General features: G+C 41.0%; 1 protein-coding gene across 1 annotated transcript; it reads right to left on the bottom strand.

The window, feature by feature from the left end:
* Positions 1–100: 100 nt before the first annotated feature.
* On the bottom strand, positions 101–14,131 carry LOC310680273 (lanosterol synthase-like; the record flags this gene model as incomplete). Its single annotated transcript, XM_083446648.1, has 11 exons — positions 14,016–14,131; positions 12,565–12,733; positions 11,218–11,356; positions 10,018–10,126; positions 8,301–8,422; positions 5,130–5,226; positions 3,658–3,793; positions 2,853–2,961; positions 1,221–1,339; positions 841–938; positions 101–170 (listed from the first exon to the last, which is right to left on the bottom strand). Exons 1-11 carry the CDS (start codon positions 14,027–14,029, stop codon positions 101–103), a joined length of 1,182 nt encoding a protein of 393 aa, XP_083302774.1. The 5' UTR covers positions 14,030–14,131.
* Positions 14,132–21,448: the final 7,317 nt, after the last annotated feature.

Below are 21,448 nucleotides of genomic sequence, written 5' to 3'. Positions count from 1 at the left end.
TTGGCACATCAGATAAGATCTGAATCAGCATTTTAAAAAGGTGCTACATGACCTGGTATTATCTTACATCTTATCTCCTAGCCCTAACCCTGGGGTGAAGCTACACTTTATGCAGGAGAGTCATGACTGGATCTCCTGATATTTTGATATTCACTTCAAAGAAGCTGGTGCTGTCAGGCAAGGAGAAGACAGCTGAGCTTCAGAGTCACCAAAGCAATGCAAATTGCAGCCCATAATATTTCCCAACATATTGGTTCACACTATTGTACCTTTATTAACATACCATCTTGTCCCATCCTGCAGAGATATAAAAAGCAGAGATTATAGCAGACACAAGACCATGTAGTTACCTATCTGCATTGCATAATAGGAGACCCAAATCATCCTGATATCTCTTCCATACAACACCATGAGTGAGGCATGGGTGTGCATGAGATCTGCCTATACTGCAAATAAGGATATGTTCACATCAATGGCTTAAAACGCAGCAAGGTCATTTTATCCCACTGCAATGCAAGCCACATTTGCACAGGGTTGTTCACATCAGATAGGGGGCAGAGATATTTTTATAGAGTGTGCATGCCCTTTCTGCCCCTCCCCCTGCAACCCCCTGGAACTCCTAGTGATGAAACTGCCATCTCAGCATCTGTGCTCATCTGTGCACATATGACAGATGTCACAGGTATACACACCATTCTGAAGTACGGTGTGAATGTGCTTTACGTTTTCTAGTCTGATTGATCCTTTTTTGAGGAAAGATCAAGGTCTGCAAAACCACACTTATGCAAGACCATGTTCAGGACACTACAAAGATGGGTGGAATAAATATGCCAGCCTTACCAAAGGTAGTCATAAATTCTGGAGATATGTTCTTGAAAAGCTGGAGAATTGGCTCCATCAACATGCCGTCTTATTAGCACATGAAACGCTTTACAAATCTACAGAACAAAAGAGATATCATTCCAGTTAGAAATTCTCCTCCACTATACCTCCATGCTTAGCACACTCATCTGCCACATGGCTATGTCTCTGCATGTCACCAGCCAAACACAGAAACTCTTCCAAGCAGGCAGAACAAGATTGTCACAAGCATAGCTCTACCTTTGGAAGTATACTGGTTTCTGGGGGAAATCTTCCTCAGGAGAAGGAACATATGCTGCCATCAAAAGTAATTTGGTCCCGATACAATTATTTCTGAAAGACATTCACAAAGGACCTACCGGACTAGAATTAGTGGCATTTGAGAATATGTCATCAGCCTTTATTTGCTCATACATTTCTGCAATGGCTTGCTTTCTGAAACTGGTGAAATGGTATCTCTCATACAAATTTAAGGTAGCTGCAGAAGGAATAAGAGAGACACTATGAACATCACAATCATGTTAATGCGGTTCTATCTTCCTCATGTGTTTTGGGCTGCAATCCTCCATGCAATTACCTGGAAAAAGGCGCCATTGAATTCAATGGCACTTGCTTCCAAAAGATATTTTGGCTCAAGATAGAGCCAGGATTTCAGCCCCCAAATTTCAAAGATGATTTTGGGGGGAATCTGCAAAACTAACATGGGTGTGAACAAGGGGTTTACCAGGGAGTGGGAACCAGTGGTTTAGGGTCATTTGGTTTTTTCCCTTTGCCTTTCTAAAAGTGAGGAGCTTGCATGCCAAGTCACCATGAATGACCCCATTGCCCCCATTACAGTGAAATAACCAGACAGGACAAAGAGAGTAAATGTAAAATGGGTCAAATAGGCCACAACTTTATTGATTACAGATGTGAATGTTAGCCATAGGCATTGGGTATATCATTTGAAGTCCAACCTACCGACTGGAAGTTTTTCTAAGGTCAACCAACGCAATACTATGACCTTCACCAAATTGGGGTACCCCCCCAAAGGGTCCCTGGTCAATGAGTGCTATAACCCTAACCCCCGCCTGGATGTTCAGACAGAAGCAACTCCTTGTGGATCCCTTTAATGGGACACCCTCTTTCATGTGTGGACCCAAGTGACACCACTTAGCAGATTTGTGATTGGCCATCTTGTTACCCATTTAAAGGGTAAGCGGAATTCTCAGCAGCTGCAGGCTGACCATTTTCTTTCCCCCAGAATTCAGTGGGAAAAGGAGAACAGCTGCTACCACACCGAAATTGTGCCCACCAATGGTGGTTACTGTGGCAGCTGACATATCCCCCAGAATTCAGCGCATTCTCTGTAGATGAAAATGGCAGATACCAGCCAGAGTCTGCCAAGACAAACACAATTTAGCTTTCAACAGTTAAAGTTTTTTTTAAAAAAAAATAAAAAAATCAATTTTTTAACACAGAGAAAAAACCCAAAATGCCATGCCTTCCATCTGTGGTAACCCCCGCCCACACTTCCATGAACATTTTGCAGATCCCCTTCTCAAAACCTTTCTACGATCGTTTGTCCCAAACTATCCTGTAGTCTGACAGGCAAAACCACAGTGATGATCACCATGAATGTTTATGAGACAACAAAATCCATAATTCCATGGCATATGTCCATAGCATGGTTCAGGCTTCTTGCTCACAAAGCAAGGCTCTTACTTGTATTTGCTACAAAGGTTTGTGTTGTGTTTGCTCTCAGAGCTGACTGTTTGCTTCCAGCTAACAAGCTGTGATAATATGAAACCTGGAAGTTGTTGTATGTTTCCATGGATATATGTCTGGGCCAAGGACATGCAAAACAGCCACGTCTTATTCCTCAGAAAATGTGTTTGTCTATACCAACAGAAGTCTCTTCCTCTCTTTCTCTGTGCCATGGAAGCCCTAGAAAACCTACGTTGAAGACCCGAATTCCTGGAATAAGACTTGCCAATTCCAAAATCACTCACCAAAAGCAGCATCCAGCATCCAGCTGTGTGCAGTTTGCAAATCGGCTTCGTAAATATTGTTCCTCTGGGCTGGCCAATCAATGGTGGAGAAGTCCTCCACATAAATCTCCTAGAAGGAAACCATGAAGTGAAATGACTTTCATAGTAAAGAAGAAGCAGGATATTAGTGTACTTGAATTAAATATTAGAGGAGGAAACTCCATAGATCAATGGTTCAACAGTTCTTCATTGATTTGTTTTTCAGTAGTTCTGAAGAGGGGAGGAGAAAACACATTTTCCCACCCAAAACGAAAGGGAGAAAGAAAGAAAAAGATGCATCAAAAAGGGGGAGTCTGGTATTATGGTACTGCGATAGAGAAGGCAACATGGGTGTTGTCTGTCAGTTTTTAGGAGAAGAGGCAAAGGTCTGAAGCAATTCTCTGTGGAGCACGAAGCACAGAGCCATTAAAATAAATTAAAACAAAAACATGGTAGGAGAGAGACTTACATGATTTGGCAGGGTGATGCCCTGGGCACCATCTCCACTGCATATTCCACCCTCCCAAAGTTGCCCTCCCCTATGGAATAGGGATGGCCAAGTGGCATGTTTACATGCCCCCGCCTCTCTCCAAAATAAATATTCTCATGGCATTTTGAAACACCGATGCTCTGAGCTCGACTTCTGCCTTAAATGGAAAATAAGACATCCAGTTTAGCCTTCTCCCTGTCAGATACAAGCAAGCAATCCCCCAAGTGCAGATCCAAGGGAGTACGAGGGTCCCACTTTGACCAAGGATGGTGGGATGTTTGGAGAATGTTGCCTTGCCTGTCTTAGACTCTGGATCAATTCATCTTCTTCCACAGTCAGGCGAGTGGCATAGCAGTAGCTCATCGCGAGGGTGATATGGCGAGCGTGACACCAGTATGTTGAGGGATGTCCCGGCAGCCATGTAGGAAACAGCCTATTTCAGAAAGAAGGAAGAAACAGGTTCATGGAAGACAATGTCAGGAATCCTGAATGTAGTGGTAACACTAAAAGCAGGTTATATTGCCCTTCATCCAAGGATCACAGGGCAGTTTACGGTATAAAAAGACAAAAAAGCATAACATAATAACAAACAAAGCAATCCACTATATTTTTTGTGCCTTATTTTGCTTTCCAGTATTGACGTTTTCATCTTCATTTTTATCAAAGCTAGGGATCTCAAAAACTGGAAGCGGCCTAGGCCTCTGTGGACCTCTGAGAGTGCCTGCACTCTGAGCTTGGAAATGAAGTGTGGAGGGGACCAGTGCAGTATTGCCATGATGTGCACATTGGCATAATGTGCACCAAACATCTTTGTAGCTGTGCTTTGTAATCCCAAGCACATCAAAAAGGCAGAGAGACGGTTGCACATGAGCAAACTATTATATAGGTAGAATCTACACACATATAAAAAATGTTCTGAAAATGCTTTTAAAAAATACCTTGAATTTTCCATAAGGCTCACCATCGCCATCTTGTGTCACATTGTATATTGCTCTTAAAACACACTTAAAGCGTTTTATTTGCAGCTGTATAGCTGAGTCCATAGTCTCTTATATATACAGATTGAAACCCTGTTATACCCTATTACCAAAAAAAAAATATGATAGACAAGAATTCACTGGTCACAGAGACCAAATGGTCTCAGCATTTCTTTACACACGTAGTTCCTGAAACCTAGTATCTTCTGCAAGCTTCTGGTTACTTCTTGCTTAAAACCAGTGCTTCTTTTCTGGGGGTATGCAGGGGTGCACATACATCTAAACATTTTGTGAATCTAAGTTTGGCCTCATTGAGGGGCAGTATTTTAATATGAGTCAGAAAATGAGAGTACCCCTAAACAATTTTTTAGGGGGAAGAGCACTGCTTAAAGCAGTCCTAAAATCATTAAAATAATTTCCCAGGCCTATGGGCTGCTGTTTGAGCTCCATTTGCGGCTTGCAGTTTTTGCTCCTTAGCATGCAGCATATGCCACATCCATGACATGTATCTGCTCACCAATCAGGCAGAGGTATGGCAACCAGCCATACCTCACTCTGACTCATGAGTAGATGTTCTTCCTCTGAGTAACCTCTACATGATATCCTGTGAGGAACAGGTTCTGTCACAAAGACACGAAGTAGTGAAGATTAATATGGATGTCTCCATTTCCAAGTCATCGCTATTTAGTGAAGGATCTGTCTACTGTGTAATACTATTGCAGCAGAGACCTTTCTCTGGCAATTCATGATCGGCAGGGTGGGTTGGGGATGAGTAAACTTTAGGACACATACCAGAGCTCAGGAAACAGTGTATTCATTCCCTCCCAGCTGTACAAATTCATAGTAGCCAGCCAAACTTTGCCCAGATGAGGGATTCCAAGAGCACCACCTGGAAAGAGAATTAACAAATTTTTCGTTTCCATAGACTGAAGGGGCAAAGTCAAAGAAACCTTCAGTGAAAACCGAGATATGTTTATAGCCTTGTGAGATTGAAAGCGCAACTTGTTTAGAGTTTAGTGATGCAGTGCCTCAGAATTCCACTAGAGTGCTGTGCCGCAGCCTCCTTTTGATTGGTTGTGGGTACAGGTAGCCAGAGGGAGGTGGTGACAGCACTTGGCGTAGGCATGAGAAAAAAGCAGCTAAGGAACTGGTGTTCTGGCATTCAGCTGGATTGTTGTATAGCTCCTGAGCTGTGTGTTAAATCCACTCTGTAATCAGAAAAAAAGCCTCTGAACTTAGTTTGAGAGACAGTGATTTTAAGAGTATATAGACAAGAGAAAACTGGGAAGCTGAATTGGGAACAGCACATGTGAGAGGACATATTATTTGGATTCTCAATTCAGTAAGAAGGGGAGAGATCTTCTTGAAAGAGAAGAATCCCAAACCAGTCGGACGGGTGAGCTGATCCCCTGGTCTGTTATACTAGAGGAGCCTCACAAGTAAGATTTATAGAAGGTTGGGAAACTGACAGAAAGTACCACCCTGAATTACACCCATGAATTCATGGAGATCAGGCCGGTTTTTTACCAGGTGCATATATGAAAGATAATTTACGGAACATTATTGATGTGACTGAATATCTAGAAGTTAGAACTGATAAGCAAGCAGCTTTGATTTTTATTGATGCAGAGAAAGCTTTTGATAATATATCATGGACATATATGGAAAAAGTAATTGAAATAATGAATTTTGGACAGGTCTTTGCTAAGGGTATTGAGGCAATTTATTCTGAGCAACAGGCTAAATTAATAGTAAACAATACAGTTACTGAAAAATGTAATATAACAAAGGGAACAAGACAGGGGTGTCCATTGTCACCCCTGTTATTTATTCTGGTGTTAGAGACTTTGTTGAGAAAGATAAGAACAGATGAAGAAATCAAAGTCATCACAATTGGAACTAGGTCATACAAACTTAAGGCATTTGCAGATGATTTAGTATTAACGGTAGAAAATCCTTTGGAATCGGTACCAAAAGTGTTAGAGAAATTGAATGAATTTGGCCAAGTGGCAGGTTTTAAGTTAAATAAAGGAAAATAAAAAATGCTGGTTAAAAATATGACAGAACAAAATAAAAATGAACTTGAACAAATAACAGAATTAAAGATAGAAAAGTAAAATATTTAGGGGTCGGTTAACATAAAAAATAAATAAACTTATTTCAAGATAATTATGTAAAAGTGTGGAATGATATGTCGAGTAAATGTCTAGTACATGTTGGAAATGTAAAGATAAAGAAGGCACATTTTTCCATATGTGGTGCACCTGCAAATTAGCAAAAGCATATTGGGAAATTATATATAATGAATTAAAGAAAATGTTTAAAATAACTTTTATTTAAAAACTAGAGTCTTTTCTATTAGGTATAATAGGAGAAGAAATCCCAAAGGAGAAAAAGGTCTTATTTATGCATGCGACAACAGCAGTGAGAATGTTATATGCCCAGGGATGGAAGGAAGAAAGAACCTCATCAAAAGAAGAATGGATAACGAAATTAATGGACTATGCTGAAATGGCGAAATTGACTGGGAAGACCAGACACCAAGAGGACAAAATGTTTTTTAAAAGATGGACTAATTTTGTAGAATATCTGAAGGAGCATTGTAAACACATAAAAACTTTAGCAGGCTTAGAATAGCACTGGTGATATAATTAGGGTAAATTCTGTAATAAGGGAAATGAATAAATTAGAGAAATATATAAAGATGCAGAAAAGATAAGTGGTAACGATGGGAAACCGGGGAGGAGGATGGGGGGAAGTCTGGGGGTTGAGAACCTCCAAAAGGTAGTGTTTTGTTGTGTTGATATGAATGTAAAATGTAAGCAACAAATTCTTAAAATAAAATATTAATATATATGTATATAAAGATATTACCACCCTGTTTCAGAACCAAAGTATTACGTAAGTCCTAAGCTGTAACACCTAGGCAATTAGCTGAAGAAATTGAAGTGAAAATAAGCTGTGTTTTCCACCCTGTTTAGACGCCTGTAACAACGACTGAATTTAATATATTTATATATGTTAACTGCCCTGTCATACCCTCATTGCCTGGCTTGGCCACACTCCACACATTGGAGGGCAAGTCTAGCAGCAGCTGCACAGCTGTCAGCTACATTCAGTGTAGAGTTTCTGAACAGGTTTGAGCCAAAGGGTCCCCTCTTCATTTCTATATTGGACAGAGTGAATGCCCTGATCATCCTGGAACCATATGCATATGTTTCTCAGACTGTATCCATGCAGAAGTAACTACAGTGGTACCTCGGGTTATATACGCTTCAGGTTACATACGCTTCAGGTTACACACTCCGCTAACCCAGAAATAGTGCTTCAGGTTAAGAACTTTGCTTCAGGATGAGAACAGAAATCATGCTCTGGCGGCTCGGCGGCAGCAGGAGGCCCCATTAGCTAAAGTGGTGCTTCAGGTTAAGAACAGTTTCGGGTTAAGTACGGACCTCCCAAACGAATTAAGTACTTAACCCGAGGTACCACTGTACTTCACCTCCCACTGTGCCATTAAACCCTATGTATGAATGCTACTGCAATAAAAAGGCTATAACTCACCTCATTCTTTGTATTTATTAAATAATATTTTATCGCTGCATTTGTGCTTTATGGAGTGGCACAAAAGGGCCCGTGTCCAGACTCTCCCAAGAGTTCCCAATATAAATTTTGGAGGAGGAAAAAAACAGGAGGGAAGATATGACCAGCATCTTCTGTTTGATCATAGAAATGGTGTCAATATGCCAATCAATGGAGATTTCTAAAAGGACCCACAAGGGAGGGAAGGAAGGAAGGAAGGAAGGAAGGAAGGAAGGAAGGAAGGAAGGAAGGAAGGAAGGAAAAGAGACAGAATAGAGAGGTGCTCCCATATAACTGTACAACACCAGGACCCCCAAGTTTTGCCTGGGTACTACGCTCAAGCAAAATGGATTGATCCAGCCCTGCCAGAGATTTCTGCCTTACCTTTCTTATGGAGATTTATCCGAGCCCGCACTACATCTGGATGGTCAGGCCCAAGTCCAAGGATTCGCATAGCTATGTAGCTAAAGGTTGTGCCAAATACTGTTGACTGTTCTGTAAGATGGCTACCATAAAGAGAGATCAAAGAGCCATTAGAAAGTACACCAGAGTGTTTGGATGTCTAAGAAGCTGTCTGAATTGTTTAGTTTCCATTCTTCTGGTGCATTAACATAAATTCAAAAACTTCTCTGAGAACTTGTCAGAATACAGTGATACCTCGGGTTACATACACTTCAGGTTACATATGCTTCAGGTTACAGACTCCGCTATCCCAGAAATAGTGCTTCAGGTTAAGAACTTTGCTTCAGGATAAGAACAGAAATTGTGCTCCGGTGGCGTGGCAGCAGTGGGAAGCCCCATTAGCTAAAGTGGTGCTTCAGGTTAAGAACAGTTTCAGGTTAAGAACGGACCTCCAGAACGAATTAAGTACTTAACCCAAGGTACCACTGTACTCCAAGAATACCCAGTTAACTAGCCATTAGCCGGGATACCACAGAATACCTACTTTTGTTTTCTATTTCCTTTTTTTTAAAAAAGTAATGCCTTAATGAAGGACATGTAGTGCTTTGAAATGTTTCTTTTCAGGAGACAGCATGGGCTTGACAGCAGCTCATACAGTCAGAATACCAGTTGAAATTCCATTCCAGATAAATAAAGCTGATCTTGGTCAATGAGAATGTAGATTCTGAATTCAGATTCAAAGCTGAGTCAAACCCCAAACTATTTTGTGGTTTGCTATTGGTTTGACGGGATACATTTGGATGGAGGCAACCTGGCCTCACCAGACCATTATCACTTGTAATACTTCCTAGAGATGGTGCTTTTTAAAGGCAAGAGTGATGTCAGATATCATTGTGGCGATCACACAGGGTCCCCGGACGTTTCACCGTCTATTGATCCCTGTGCCACCACTTTATTTCCCGCTGCCACCACCCAGGCCCTACCTGGTGCAATACTGAGCCCAGTCAGGGTTAAATTGGAACATAAACTTTTGTTTATTTATTGCAGTTTAACAAGCATGTGGTTTAATAAACGGTATCAGTCAATTACAAACATGGGGTGCCTATCCAGACCTATAACTTCCGCTACCTGCTCCCACTCACTAAACCCCCTCTCAGATATTTACTTGTCTTCCTAGCCCCTAAGTATTATTTCATAACACTAACTCAACCCTAAGCTTATTTCGTAACACTAACTCAACCTACTCACAAACTCTAGCCCAATTCACTCCCACTCCAACCAACCACCCAACTCCCAACAAACTTCCCCCTTTGCCCCTCCCAGAGCTGGTTTTATAGTCCCTCTGACTCCACCCCCCTGGGTCCTGATTGGGTAACCTGTTTAACTATTTCACCTCCAGCACTCTCTCATATGTTAACGTCACAATCATGTCTTCATTATTGTTGCCTCTCTCCACCCCTCATGCCACAATTCTATTTTTCTCTGCCACAGCTGGGCAGCTTCAGTACATGTTGAGGCCAGCTGGCCTTCTGGTCATCTGCCCTGCTGCCCAGTCCACATGGTGAGTATTGCTCATAGTCAAAAGACAGCAGAATGCAGAAGTGATTTAAAGAAGCCTTCATGGAGGAATTGCATCATGGACCAGCCCAAGACAAACATATGCAGAATTAGAACACCACACCCTCCTTGGACTACTCACAAATTCCAGCCACCATCTGGAAGCTGTTTTGAGAGGATGTAGCGCAGGAGCTCTCTCTCGACCTCTTCTGGCAGTGAGATCTTGGCAGCATAACATGACATCAAAAAACCTGTTTGATTTTTCAAAAAAGATAACAATGTGTAATACTTGACTATCTCAATTTTGGTTTGATTTGTTTGGATACCACCTGATGGGATATCAAAATGTAATTTGTGCTTTTGTACCCCTGGTAGATGTGGGGTTTTTTTCCCCTATCTTGAAACAGAAGAAAAAGGTCAAACATAACAAGATTTAATTATCTAGCAAGTTTAGGCAAAATATCATCACTTCTGCCTCCTTACTAGAAGGTGCATGATTTCAATGTTGGATGCTGCTTACAGTGATTGCCTGGAGCTGTATGCACATCCCCTGTGTGGTAGACCATTGAACAACAGCCAGCAGGATTCTCAGTGAATTTTCTTCAAACTGCTGGGGTCTCCTATCAGGTGATGCCAGAGGACAAGCCTAGGACCTTCTGCATACAGGGACTGAACTGAATTCAGCTTCTCTCACTTCTCTCACTTCATTTCCAAGTTTGGTTCACTTTTTTGCATGAGTTTGTGATTTTCATTTTCATTTTAGTTCTCATGAAAATTCATCATCCCAATATACAAATTTGTGCAAAGCTATTATTGTTGTTTCTGCTGTTGTTGTTACTCTAGCATATGCCATTCTACACATTATGTGACTGGAGAACTGCACTACAAAATTCAGTGAATAGCAAATGCCAATGGATGCCTGTGTTTCAGTTCTCATGCTGTTTCTGAAAGGTGAGAGCTCTTTGTTCCTTTCATACTAAAGGCTTACAGGTCCATTATTCTAGATTATTCTGACTTCATTGGAAAGAGTGATAGCTTTTGCTTTGTGGCAGAAAATCCCAAGTTGGATCCTGGGCATAGAGCTGGGGAAACCACAGAGGGTTGCTACCAGTTCAGTGTTGAGATAAATGTGCCAGTGGGATAAGGCAGCTTCCTATGTTATTATGATGAACAGCTTTGTACAGGCAAAAGAAAGACAACTGATTTAAGCAGTTTCAGAGGTTTCTCGAAATGTCCAACTATCTGTGCCTAGCCTATCTGGTAAAAAAAGAAATAGATTTATAGAAAATATACAGGGAGGCCCGTTAATGTATTTGTGGTAAGTCTGTTAGCGTTCCTATACCTGGTCCAAGAGCAAGGACACCAGAGCACTCCATGGCCCAATGGCCATCTTCCACTTGCAGGCCAGAGAAGAATTTAATCGCTTTCTGGACTGCTTCCTGGGCCGTATGGGCTTTGGGCAAGTCTGGAAAGAACTTACTCTGTAAAACAAAATGGGGGAAATAAGAGAAATGTACAGAAATTAAAAAGGCTGGCTACAGTACAAAGTATGCATAGTGTTAAATGTCCTGCCACATATAATGTAACTGTTGGGTCATTTAAAAATAAATATAGCAGAGAAAGGTAGTCAGGATAGGGACCATGGCAGATGGGGAAGTGTCATTTAATACTTCCCCTCTTAGCAGTAGTCTCAATGAAATCCCCCCGCCCCTCGCCAGCTGCTATTTGTATGTGCCTGGAGACACCAGCAGGCGCGGAAAGGCAAAACTCCCTCCTTCCCACCCACCACAATCCCCATCCTGACTGGGTGCTCATGTAGTTGAACAACAGTCATGTTAAATACAAAAAGTTGTTTAATGTAATGGATGGTTTGCTCCTGAGAGACCATTCCAAAATAAAGTTTTACAACCACACAATGATTCCGCAAGTGAAATCAACATCTGCAAACATCTCACAATGCTTCACATCAGTGGGAGATCACAGCTGTTCAGAAATCCAGGAGTCTTTCTCTAAACAAACTGCATAGAGGATGCATGTGCCTCAGTATTTTCACACACACAATGTCCCTCATGCAAATGTATCATATGTGCATCATGGAAATGATTATCAGTATACCGGAGAATAATCATTGAGAGCAAGAAAGTGGCTTTCTAGAGAACATCTCTGAGCTCTTAGATCAGAGAACCATAGAATATAAGGGACCAGAAGATCATGTAGCCCAACTCCCTTTCCACAGGTAAGAACCCTGCACTGACTCTGGCTTGCAGATGAACTCACTTAGCTTTCTAGGTATCAAGCACAGAGCAGCCACTTTGTAGAAAGTGATAACCAAGTTGTGTATTTCAGTATTTCCTGTCGATTGTCATATTCATCTTGCAGGCTTGTCTTTTTTCAAGTAGGGTTTCATATTCAACCCTGACATTATCAAGTTGCAGTTGTACTGCACCAAGTGGCAGGCGGTTGGAGGAGATGACCCTCATGATCCCCTCCACAATTCTATGATTCTATGAAAGCAATAACCAAGCTTCCTGTGTTCCTAACTGAGGTGTCAGAAGATGAGAAGCCAAAAGAAAAATGACCCAGCCCTTGGGAAACTGCGCTAGGCAGGGTCAAGCCAGCAGTCCTCATGCCCTGTGCTCCTTTTGTAGCCTTTCCGTGTTGTACCATCTGTTATCATTAAGCCACTTACAGTGTCCAGCCCTAAAGTGTAAGCCTCGAGTGCATTCTGTTCACGGGAACATTCTTCATTGTCTGCCACGTAGTACCATCTATGCCGCCCTTCCACGGAGCTGAATCGCCAGCGAGTAAGATCAGTTTTGGGTTCTATTTCATGTGCACCTTTTCTTCTGCGCAGACATCTACCAAAGAACACGGGGGGGGGGGGGAGTTTGAAACATGCAGGCAGATTTTCAGTTATCCTACCACAGGAAGTTATTCTGAACCCCATTCTGTGGTCCTTCCAGCCAGAAGTGAGGGTCTGACATGTCTATTCATTTCAGTGGGTCTATTCATGACTAATTTGTCCACTGATTTCAGTGAATCTACTCTGAGTATGGCGTATTCATATACCACCCATAGATCCTTTGCTTTTTCTAACTAGCTCATTATGGAAACACTTCCTATTCTCTACAACCATATTTTTGTCCCAGTTGTTCAGAGCAGAAAGCGGTTGACAGGGATGGCTTATGAGTTTCTTTTATATCCTGCTTCATTCCAATGACAGAGCTCATTTTAGGGTTCTTAAGTATGGAAGTCCAAGACTGATCAACAAGACTTATTCTCAGATAATTTGGCATAGGACCACAGCTTTAATTTCCAATCTGTCCAAATATGTTCATTTCCACAAGTCTGCTCCTAAAACTGCCCCCCCCATCTTCTCTTAGTTATTTTACAATATCTCTTCTAACTTGGAAATGATGAATTTTCACGTGTCTGTCTTTCACATTATCTCTTTGGTGGAATCTCTTGCATACCTTTCCTGGAGAAAAGCCCCAGTGAAACAGTGGTACTTACTTCTGAGTAAGCATGCATAGGATTGTCCTAGTAGACTATTCCATGTTTAAAATTTAGGGGTGATTTTCTCATAATTGGCCTATTATAGGCCTCCACTAGTTGAACTGTTTTAGACATCAATAATTGACAAATAATAAGGACCACTGATTCAGTTCCAAAGAGAGTTAATATGTATGTACTGTGCTGCACTCTGCTTTAGTAATTAATTTATATGCAGCCAGATATTTTGCCCATCTTCTAGTTATTCCCATCATTTATCATATTGGGTTTGCTAAGTTTAACATCATCAACACATCTAGTTTCATGTCATTTCTCAACTGCATATCTTTTACTTCAAAGTTATTATAACCAATGAAACTTCTTTACACCAATTTTCCTTTCTGTTCCTAATCACAAAAAAACTTCTGTTCTATTTTCCACAGTATTTCTGAATGATTAAAAGCTAAAATGCTGCCTTTTAATTACTTACATCAGGTTAATTGCCCTTCCCATCTTATTTCTGTGAACTTCTCCTGTAATAAAGCTTGCTTAATCAATATGAATTAAGTCAAGCAACTGGCACACTTTGTTATTTTATTTAACTATCAACCTAATTCAAAGCATATAGATTGCACACTATGTACTTACGTCCCATCAGACATTTTCTTGGGTTGATGAAGACTGCCTCAGATTGTTCTGGTTATATTTTAGATGGTGCAAGGCTTCAGGCACGCAGGACACTGAATAGGACACTGAACTCTTGGACTCTGGACTAGAGTTCCTGCCTCTGAAGGTCCACAATTCCTAAAACATTCAGGCTCACATCCAGTAAAATACTTGAAGGTTATATAAAGACTGACCCAACCATCATACCAAGAATAATTTTACAGGGTGGGATCAGGAGTGTTAATGTAATCAATGAAAGGCACACCCACAATTACAAAGGCTATCTTTGATGCATTGCACAGACTGGTTCTGGAGATAAAAATCTACCATGAGTAAAATAACTTCCCCAAAGGATGTGAGTTGAGATTTCTTCAAGGCCAGTCTCTTAGCTATGCTATCTGATCCTTCTACCCTAGTGTCCTATGAATGCTAATACAACATAACATGAAGATTTCCAAAAATGAAGACAACATCCACATATGGGAAGGAAGCAAATTGTATCATACGTAGAAATTGTGAAAGTGCCTCTTTTGCAGTGATGGTGACTGAACAATGACTGAACATAACTGAATTTGCCACATTTACCGTAGGATAGCCTGAAAATGCTCACTCAGTGCAGGTCTATTTTGCTACCATCCACGCCTTTCCCCCACCCCCATGTTGTTGCCCTGAGGAAACCACCCAGTGCTTAAGGAAGAAACAGAAGGAACTAGTAAAGCTTCCCCATATTGCCAAAACTAACTCTAGAAGAACAGATAACTTTATCCTTTGCTCCACTGCCACAGTGCTCTGCTGTTAAGAGCTTTTTTTGAGGTCCGCAGTTGCATCAACCACCAAAGCATTTCTAAATATCAGCTCACTAAAGAACCCACCCAAAGTTATACCGCCTCAGATTAAGAGATGATTGACAGATAAATGTATTAGGTTGATAGAACCGGTTTTATCTCCTTCATGCCAGAATGCTTTAATTCAGGGGTAAAGCCAAACTGGTTGGTTTGCAATGCATTGTATCCCCAGGATCAATCACTCTCAGAAATCCCATTGCCCCTGTGCTGTCAATACAGTCTAAACATTACTCTTATGAGGGATTAATCTTAGTCAAAGATCTACAGGGTTGAGTCGCCATTTGAACATCACTGTCTCATGCTGAGACCCTGCACTGTGCATCCATGAACATAAGGAAAACCTACTAGGAATTATCTCTTGCTTCAAAATGTTTGATTTCAGATTTCTGAATCACTATTTCCCCTGCACACATGCACACTTTTATTCAATTCTGATGTAAATAATCACTGATTTAGGTGTAGTTCTGTCCATTTCTATATATGCTATACTGAGTAAATAATCTAGGCTTGGCTTTGGCTTTTATTTCATTGTAACCACTGTAGCACAGGGAATTCATAAAAGAGTTTTTTATACTGTGCTGTTCTGAATGTATCATGGCCAAAACAGAAGTCAAAAGAGATGCCAAAGATGGGTGTATTGCCAGATTGCTTCCGCAAAGCAATTATATGCTTCTACAGCTGGCTAAATGTTTGAATATTGTCACTCATGTGAATCTGCTGTTTCAATTTATTGATTTCTTAATTCCCCCATTTTCTTCACATGCCATTCTGTTGCAATTGTCCACTTGAGGATTCTTCTACAGAGCCAACTCTTCATGGAAGAATGGGGCTGCATGTTCCTTATGATGTGGATACAGCCCTATTCTTCCATGTAGAGTTGACTCTGTGGAATAATCCTCAAGTGAACATTTAAAGCACATTTCCCTCTCCCAAAGGATCTTGGGAGATGCTTTTGTTAAGTGTTCCTAGGATTCTTTGGGGAGGATGTTCTGAATGTGTGGTGCGTATGTAGCCGAGGTGGAAAAGACAGAGAGCTACAAAGGGAATCCGAATTCATATCTCATTTGTCCTCACCATAACCTGGTGGTGTGGATTTAACTGAGAAGCACTGTCTGGCCAAAGTCATCCATGCAACTTTGGGTGAATCTGCACTTGAATATGGCTCTCCCATGTTGACACCCAACACTGTGTTCCTACTAATAAGAAAACTTTCTCTGAATTGGTTCTACCCTGATGTATTACTGTTCAGATAAACTGAAGATAGACAAAACACCATGTTGCATCTGCACCAGCGAAGCCAGATATCTTCTGCAATAAAACATATCTCTCCCATATTGGTCTCTACAGCCATGGCAGGCACTATACCTCTCCAACAGTTTGACTTTACCCCCAATGGCGCACTCTTCCATCTTCTTTCAAGACAGGTGGATGCCTTCAAATAACTTTAATCACTATGCTCCACTGCACAATCCTACCTCTTCAAATCTTTACAGAAGACTTAGCCTTTATACACAAATCCCAGATGAATTCAATTGTCACACTCCTACCCCTTTTTGCTCATGCATGACTGACAGCCTTTAGTCTAAAAGCAAGGAAAACAAGAATTTTGTGTCCAAAGACCAGAACAGTTCTGTGAAGAATTTGGAAAGCCAGGAGTTTTGTTGTTGTTGCTCATTTATCCAAAGCTATTGGTCATTCACTTGGGACATAGTAATTTCATACTATGTTATATAAGGCAGGATTTATTAGGAATATACATGCCTATTGCTCATTGGTTCATACTCCAAATCTTCAGGGGCTATTTATTACAGTATGTCAGTAATTACATTAATTATGACACAGACATTATTTCAAACTATCTTGCTATACTCATATATAACATATCACATAGACAGATAGATAGATACACACACACACACACACACACACACACACACACAAAATGTAGTAGCAAACAAAAACAATACCCCAACACACACCACAGTTTAAAAGCCATTGATTGTTTAAGTACCCAAAGGTTAACCAGCAGCAAATTAATCTGGGCCTTGTCTTTGGGAAGAGGAATGACTGGCGAAGGGAGAAGCAATCAGGGAGAGTGGTACCCATGACACGCTTTCAAAATTCAAAAGTGATCATGGGCCCCAAAATGTTGTCAACCCTTGATGTAAAATGAAGCACATTGGAACAAAAACAATAGCCCTAATGACTGCACATAACTGAATTTGCCACACTTACCCTAGGATAGCCTGCGAATGCCCACTCAGTGAAGGAAGGTCAATTTTGCTACCATCCACGACCTTCCCCCACCCCCATGTTGTTGCCCTGAGGAAACCACCCAGTGCTTAAGGAAGAAAGAAACAGAAGGAACTAGTAAAACTTCCCCATATTACCAAAACTAACTCTATCCTACAGCTACCAGGCTTCCTCAATTTGAAGAAAAAAAATCTCACTGCTATTATGCCTGATCAGATAACGAAAAAACAAACCTGAAATATATGACTGATCAGGTTTTGAAAAATGTATACTGTATTGTGCAAGTAACAGTGAAGCAAGCTTTGGAGAAGAATCACCAGCATGGAGAACAACAGTGTGACAGACTTCAGTGGGAAAAGGTTTAGAACCAGAAAGTTATTGACAACAGAGAGACAAAGCGCAGGAACTCTCTCTTGACCTCTTGTGGCAATGATATCCTGGCAATATAGCATGCCATCAAAAGACCTGTTTGATTAAAAAAAGAAAAAGAACAATTTATAATACTTGACTATCTCATCTTTGGTTTGATTTGCCACTAAATCACCTGTTTGGATATGAAAAATTATATTGTGCTTCTGTATCACTATTGGGTTTTCTTATCACCTTGAAACAGAAGAAAAAGGTCAAGGATAATAATATTTCATCATCCAGCAAGTTTAGGCAAAAGATCATCGCTTCTGTCACTTTACTTGAAGGTGCATAATTTGTACCTGCAATTTTCAATGTGAGAAGCTACTTACAGAGATTGCCTGGAGGTATATGCACTTCCCCTGTGTGGTGAACTACTGAACTGCAGGTGCCAGGCTTCTCTGGTCCATCTTGGGATTCAGAGAGGTCTTACCCAGTCCTATCAGGAGATGCCACGGGACAAACCTGACCCTGAATTCAGCTCCTCTCACTTCTTCATTTCAAAGTTCAGTTCACCTTTTCACATCAGTTTGTGATTTTTAAGAAAACTCCTCATGAAAATTCACCATCCTAATATACACATTTTTGCAAAGCAATTTTCCTGATACTATGCATTTCTGATGTTATTTTCATGAATAAATGCATTTATATGCACACCTTAGTCTAGAATATGCAGCTGGACACATTACTTGGCATGAGAACTACACTACAAAATTCAGCGAAGAGTGAATTTCAAAACATGCCTGTGTTTCAATTCTTGAGTTGTTTCCAATCGTGCTAATAAGGCCTCTCTCTCATCTCAATCTTCATGCCAATCACATTTATATATTTATATATTTGTTTATTTGTTTGTTTACCAATTCAATGTAGTAAAACTTCTAAGTGGTTTACAAGAAATATTAAAATTATCCATAAAAACAATAGATAATTCAGACTGAGAGTAAAAATTAAAAACACACACATCCCCTATGTGATGCCAACAATGGACAATATCCTGCCCAATGAATTCAATGGATTATCCCCCTGTTCAGAATGTACTGAAAATATATTCTGCTTTGTGAGAAAGGCTTAGTTTTCCTAAACAGGGGTGAATTGTTTTGTTTAAAGGATAAAACATTAACTAGTGGCAATTCTGAGACTCGAGAATATTCCAAAAATGTGACCAAAGGCAGTCTGAACTGGCTTGAATAAGATAAACATCTCTGCTTACCCAAGAAGAGAAAAACCTATTTAGCTGTAAGGTCACAGGTAAGATCTCTTTTATCCTTTCATAGCTAAAGACTCACAGGTCTATTCTTCTAGATTATTCTGCCTTCATTGGAAAGAATGATAACTTTTGCTTTGTTGCAGAAAATCCCAAGTTCGTTCCTGGGCATCTCCACATAGAGCTGTGGAAACCACAGAGGGTTGCTATCAGTTGAATGGACCAGTGGGATAAGGTACCGGTAGTTATTTTGATGCAAAGCTTGGTACAGTCAAAACTAGTTTAAGCAGTTTCAGAGGTTTCTCCAAATGTCCAACTATTTGTGCCTAGTCTATCCGGTAAAAAAAGATAAACGGCTTTATAGAAAATATACAAGGAGTTCCTTCTTAGCCAGTTAATATATAAGTAGTAAATATGCTGGTGTTCCTGTACCTGGCACAAGGGAGAGGACACCAGAGCACTCCATGGCCCAGTGGCCATCTTCCGCTTGCAGGCCAGAGAAGAATTTAATTGCTTTCTGGAGTGCTTCCTGAGCCGTGTTGGCTTTGGGCAAGTCTGGAAAGAACTTGCTCTGTAAAACAAAATAGGGAGACTAAGAGAAATGTACAAACACTAAAAACACTATCTACAACACAAGGTATGCAATGTGTTAAATGTCCTGTTACATTTAATGCATCTGATCGGTCATTTAAAAATAAATATAACAGGAAAGGGTAGTCAGGATTGGAACCATGGCAGATGGGGAGGTGTCATTTAACACTTCTTCTCCCAGAAGCAGTCACAATGAAATGCTGCCCCTTACCAGCTGCTACTTGTATTTGCCTGGAGATACCAGCAAGCTGGGAAAGAAGCAACTTCCTCTTCTCCAGCTACCACAATGCTCATCCTGATTGCGCTTGTTGTTTTGGTTAAAAATAACAGTCATGCTAAATACAATAAGTTGTTTGATGTAATGGGTGGTTTTGCTGTGAGAGACCGTTCCAAAATAATGTTTTACAACCACACCATGATTCCTCAGTTGAAATCTACAGCTGCAAGCATCTCACAATGCTTCACATCAATGGGAGATCACAGCAGTTCAGAAATCCAGCAGTCAGTCAGAGGCCTTTCTCTGTATTTTCACACACATCAAAATGCCTCATGCAAATGTATCATCTGTGCATTGTGGAAATGAGTATCAGGCACAGTATATTGAAGACTGATCATCGAGAGCAAGACAGTGGCTGTTTTCTAGGAGAACATGACTAAGCTCTCAGATCAGAAAACCATAGGATAGGAGGGACCAGAAGATCATGAAGCCCAACTCCCTTTCCAAAGGTAAGAATTGCAGGCTTGGGTACTTCAGTATTTCCAGTAGATTGACCTATTCACCTTGCACACTTGTCTTTGTTTCTACAGTGGTATCTTGGGTTACATTTCTAGAGATCAAAAGGAAGTGGTTTTGTGCCATAGAACACATGGGCATCTCTTGCCAGCGGATTGATCTCTGCTGCCATTCAGGCAAAATGGAGTGGTGGGGAGGGCGAGGGAGCAGAAGAGGAACATTCAACTGGTCTTCTGCTTGCTGGAGACCAAGTACACACTGGCAATGGAAGTTGGTGTGTCAGGTTGAATGGGGCAGTGCTCCACCAACATCAGCCAGCACCCACCTGCCTGCCTTCTTACAAATATCCAGTGCAGAGGGTGGCCTTGGTTGTGCCAGCTTCCTTTCGTTAGTCTCTTGTGAAACTCAGCAGGGAAGGAGGATGAAGGCAAAACTAGAATTAGTTGGCTCTGCCTGTCATTTGCTCTGGTGCCGCGCTGCTGGGCTCCCTCCCTTCCACCCTATCAGTCCCAACAGGTGCCAGCCACTACTGGAACACACAGACTTACCTGCTGTGGTGGTAAATCTTGTTCCTCATGTGCTCACAAGATATAAAAAAAATTATGGTCATACTTTGGCTTCTTGCTCTGAATCCTCTTTGATATGCATGCATGTAAGGCCCTATGAAAGGCCTACCTCCTCCTCACCTAGTTTTTCACCTCCTCCTCCTAGTTTTTCACCTCCCAGCCCCCACCCCACGGTGTGTCCTGCTGGTGCTTTTTCAAAATTTATTTTAAAGTTGGTCTCCTATGCACACTTGGGACTAAGTCAAGAAGTGATTTTGTTCTGTGAACCGCCCTGAGACATCAGAGTATAGGGCGGTATATAAATTCAATAAATAAATAAATAAATAAATAAGCCACGTTATCTAAGTGAAATTTATTTTCAAGCTGACATGCATAAAAGTGGACTGCAAGACATGTAAAATCTGCTCATGTGACCCCTTTCTAACACTGCTATGAAAGTTGTATGTGCGTGTACAAGTGCATGATATAAAATCAGAGAAAAGAAAAGTGCTTGATAAAACACTTCTGCAAGGAACTGTAAAAACTGATAAACGTTTTGCAAAACTGAGAGAGAGGAGGGAAAGTTGAAAATAGGTATCAGTATCTGCAGCAGATAAATAATAATGAATTAAACCGCCACTGACGGTGGAGGTTGGAAGTAGTTCTTTTTTTGGGGGGTGACAACAAAAATTCCACCCCGGGTACCACCTGACCTTGCTATGCCTCTGCCTAGCATATCCATCATAGCATATAGATTGCACACAATGTACTTACGTCCCATCAGACATCATCTTGGGTTGAAGAAGACTGTCTCGGATTGTTCTGGTTATATTTTA

Source organism: Podarcis tiliguerta (genome assembly GCF_965153285.1).
Source record: "Podarcis tiliguerta genome assembly, chromosome: 6".
Classification (NCBI taxonomy): domain Eukaryota; kingdom Metazoa; phylum Chordata; class Lepidosauria; order Squamata; family Lacertidae; genus Podarcis; species Podarcis tiliguerta.
The sequence above is the reverse complement of the archived record's forward strand: the minus strand, read 5'-3'. Positions and strand labels throughout refer to the sequence as shown.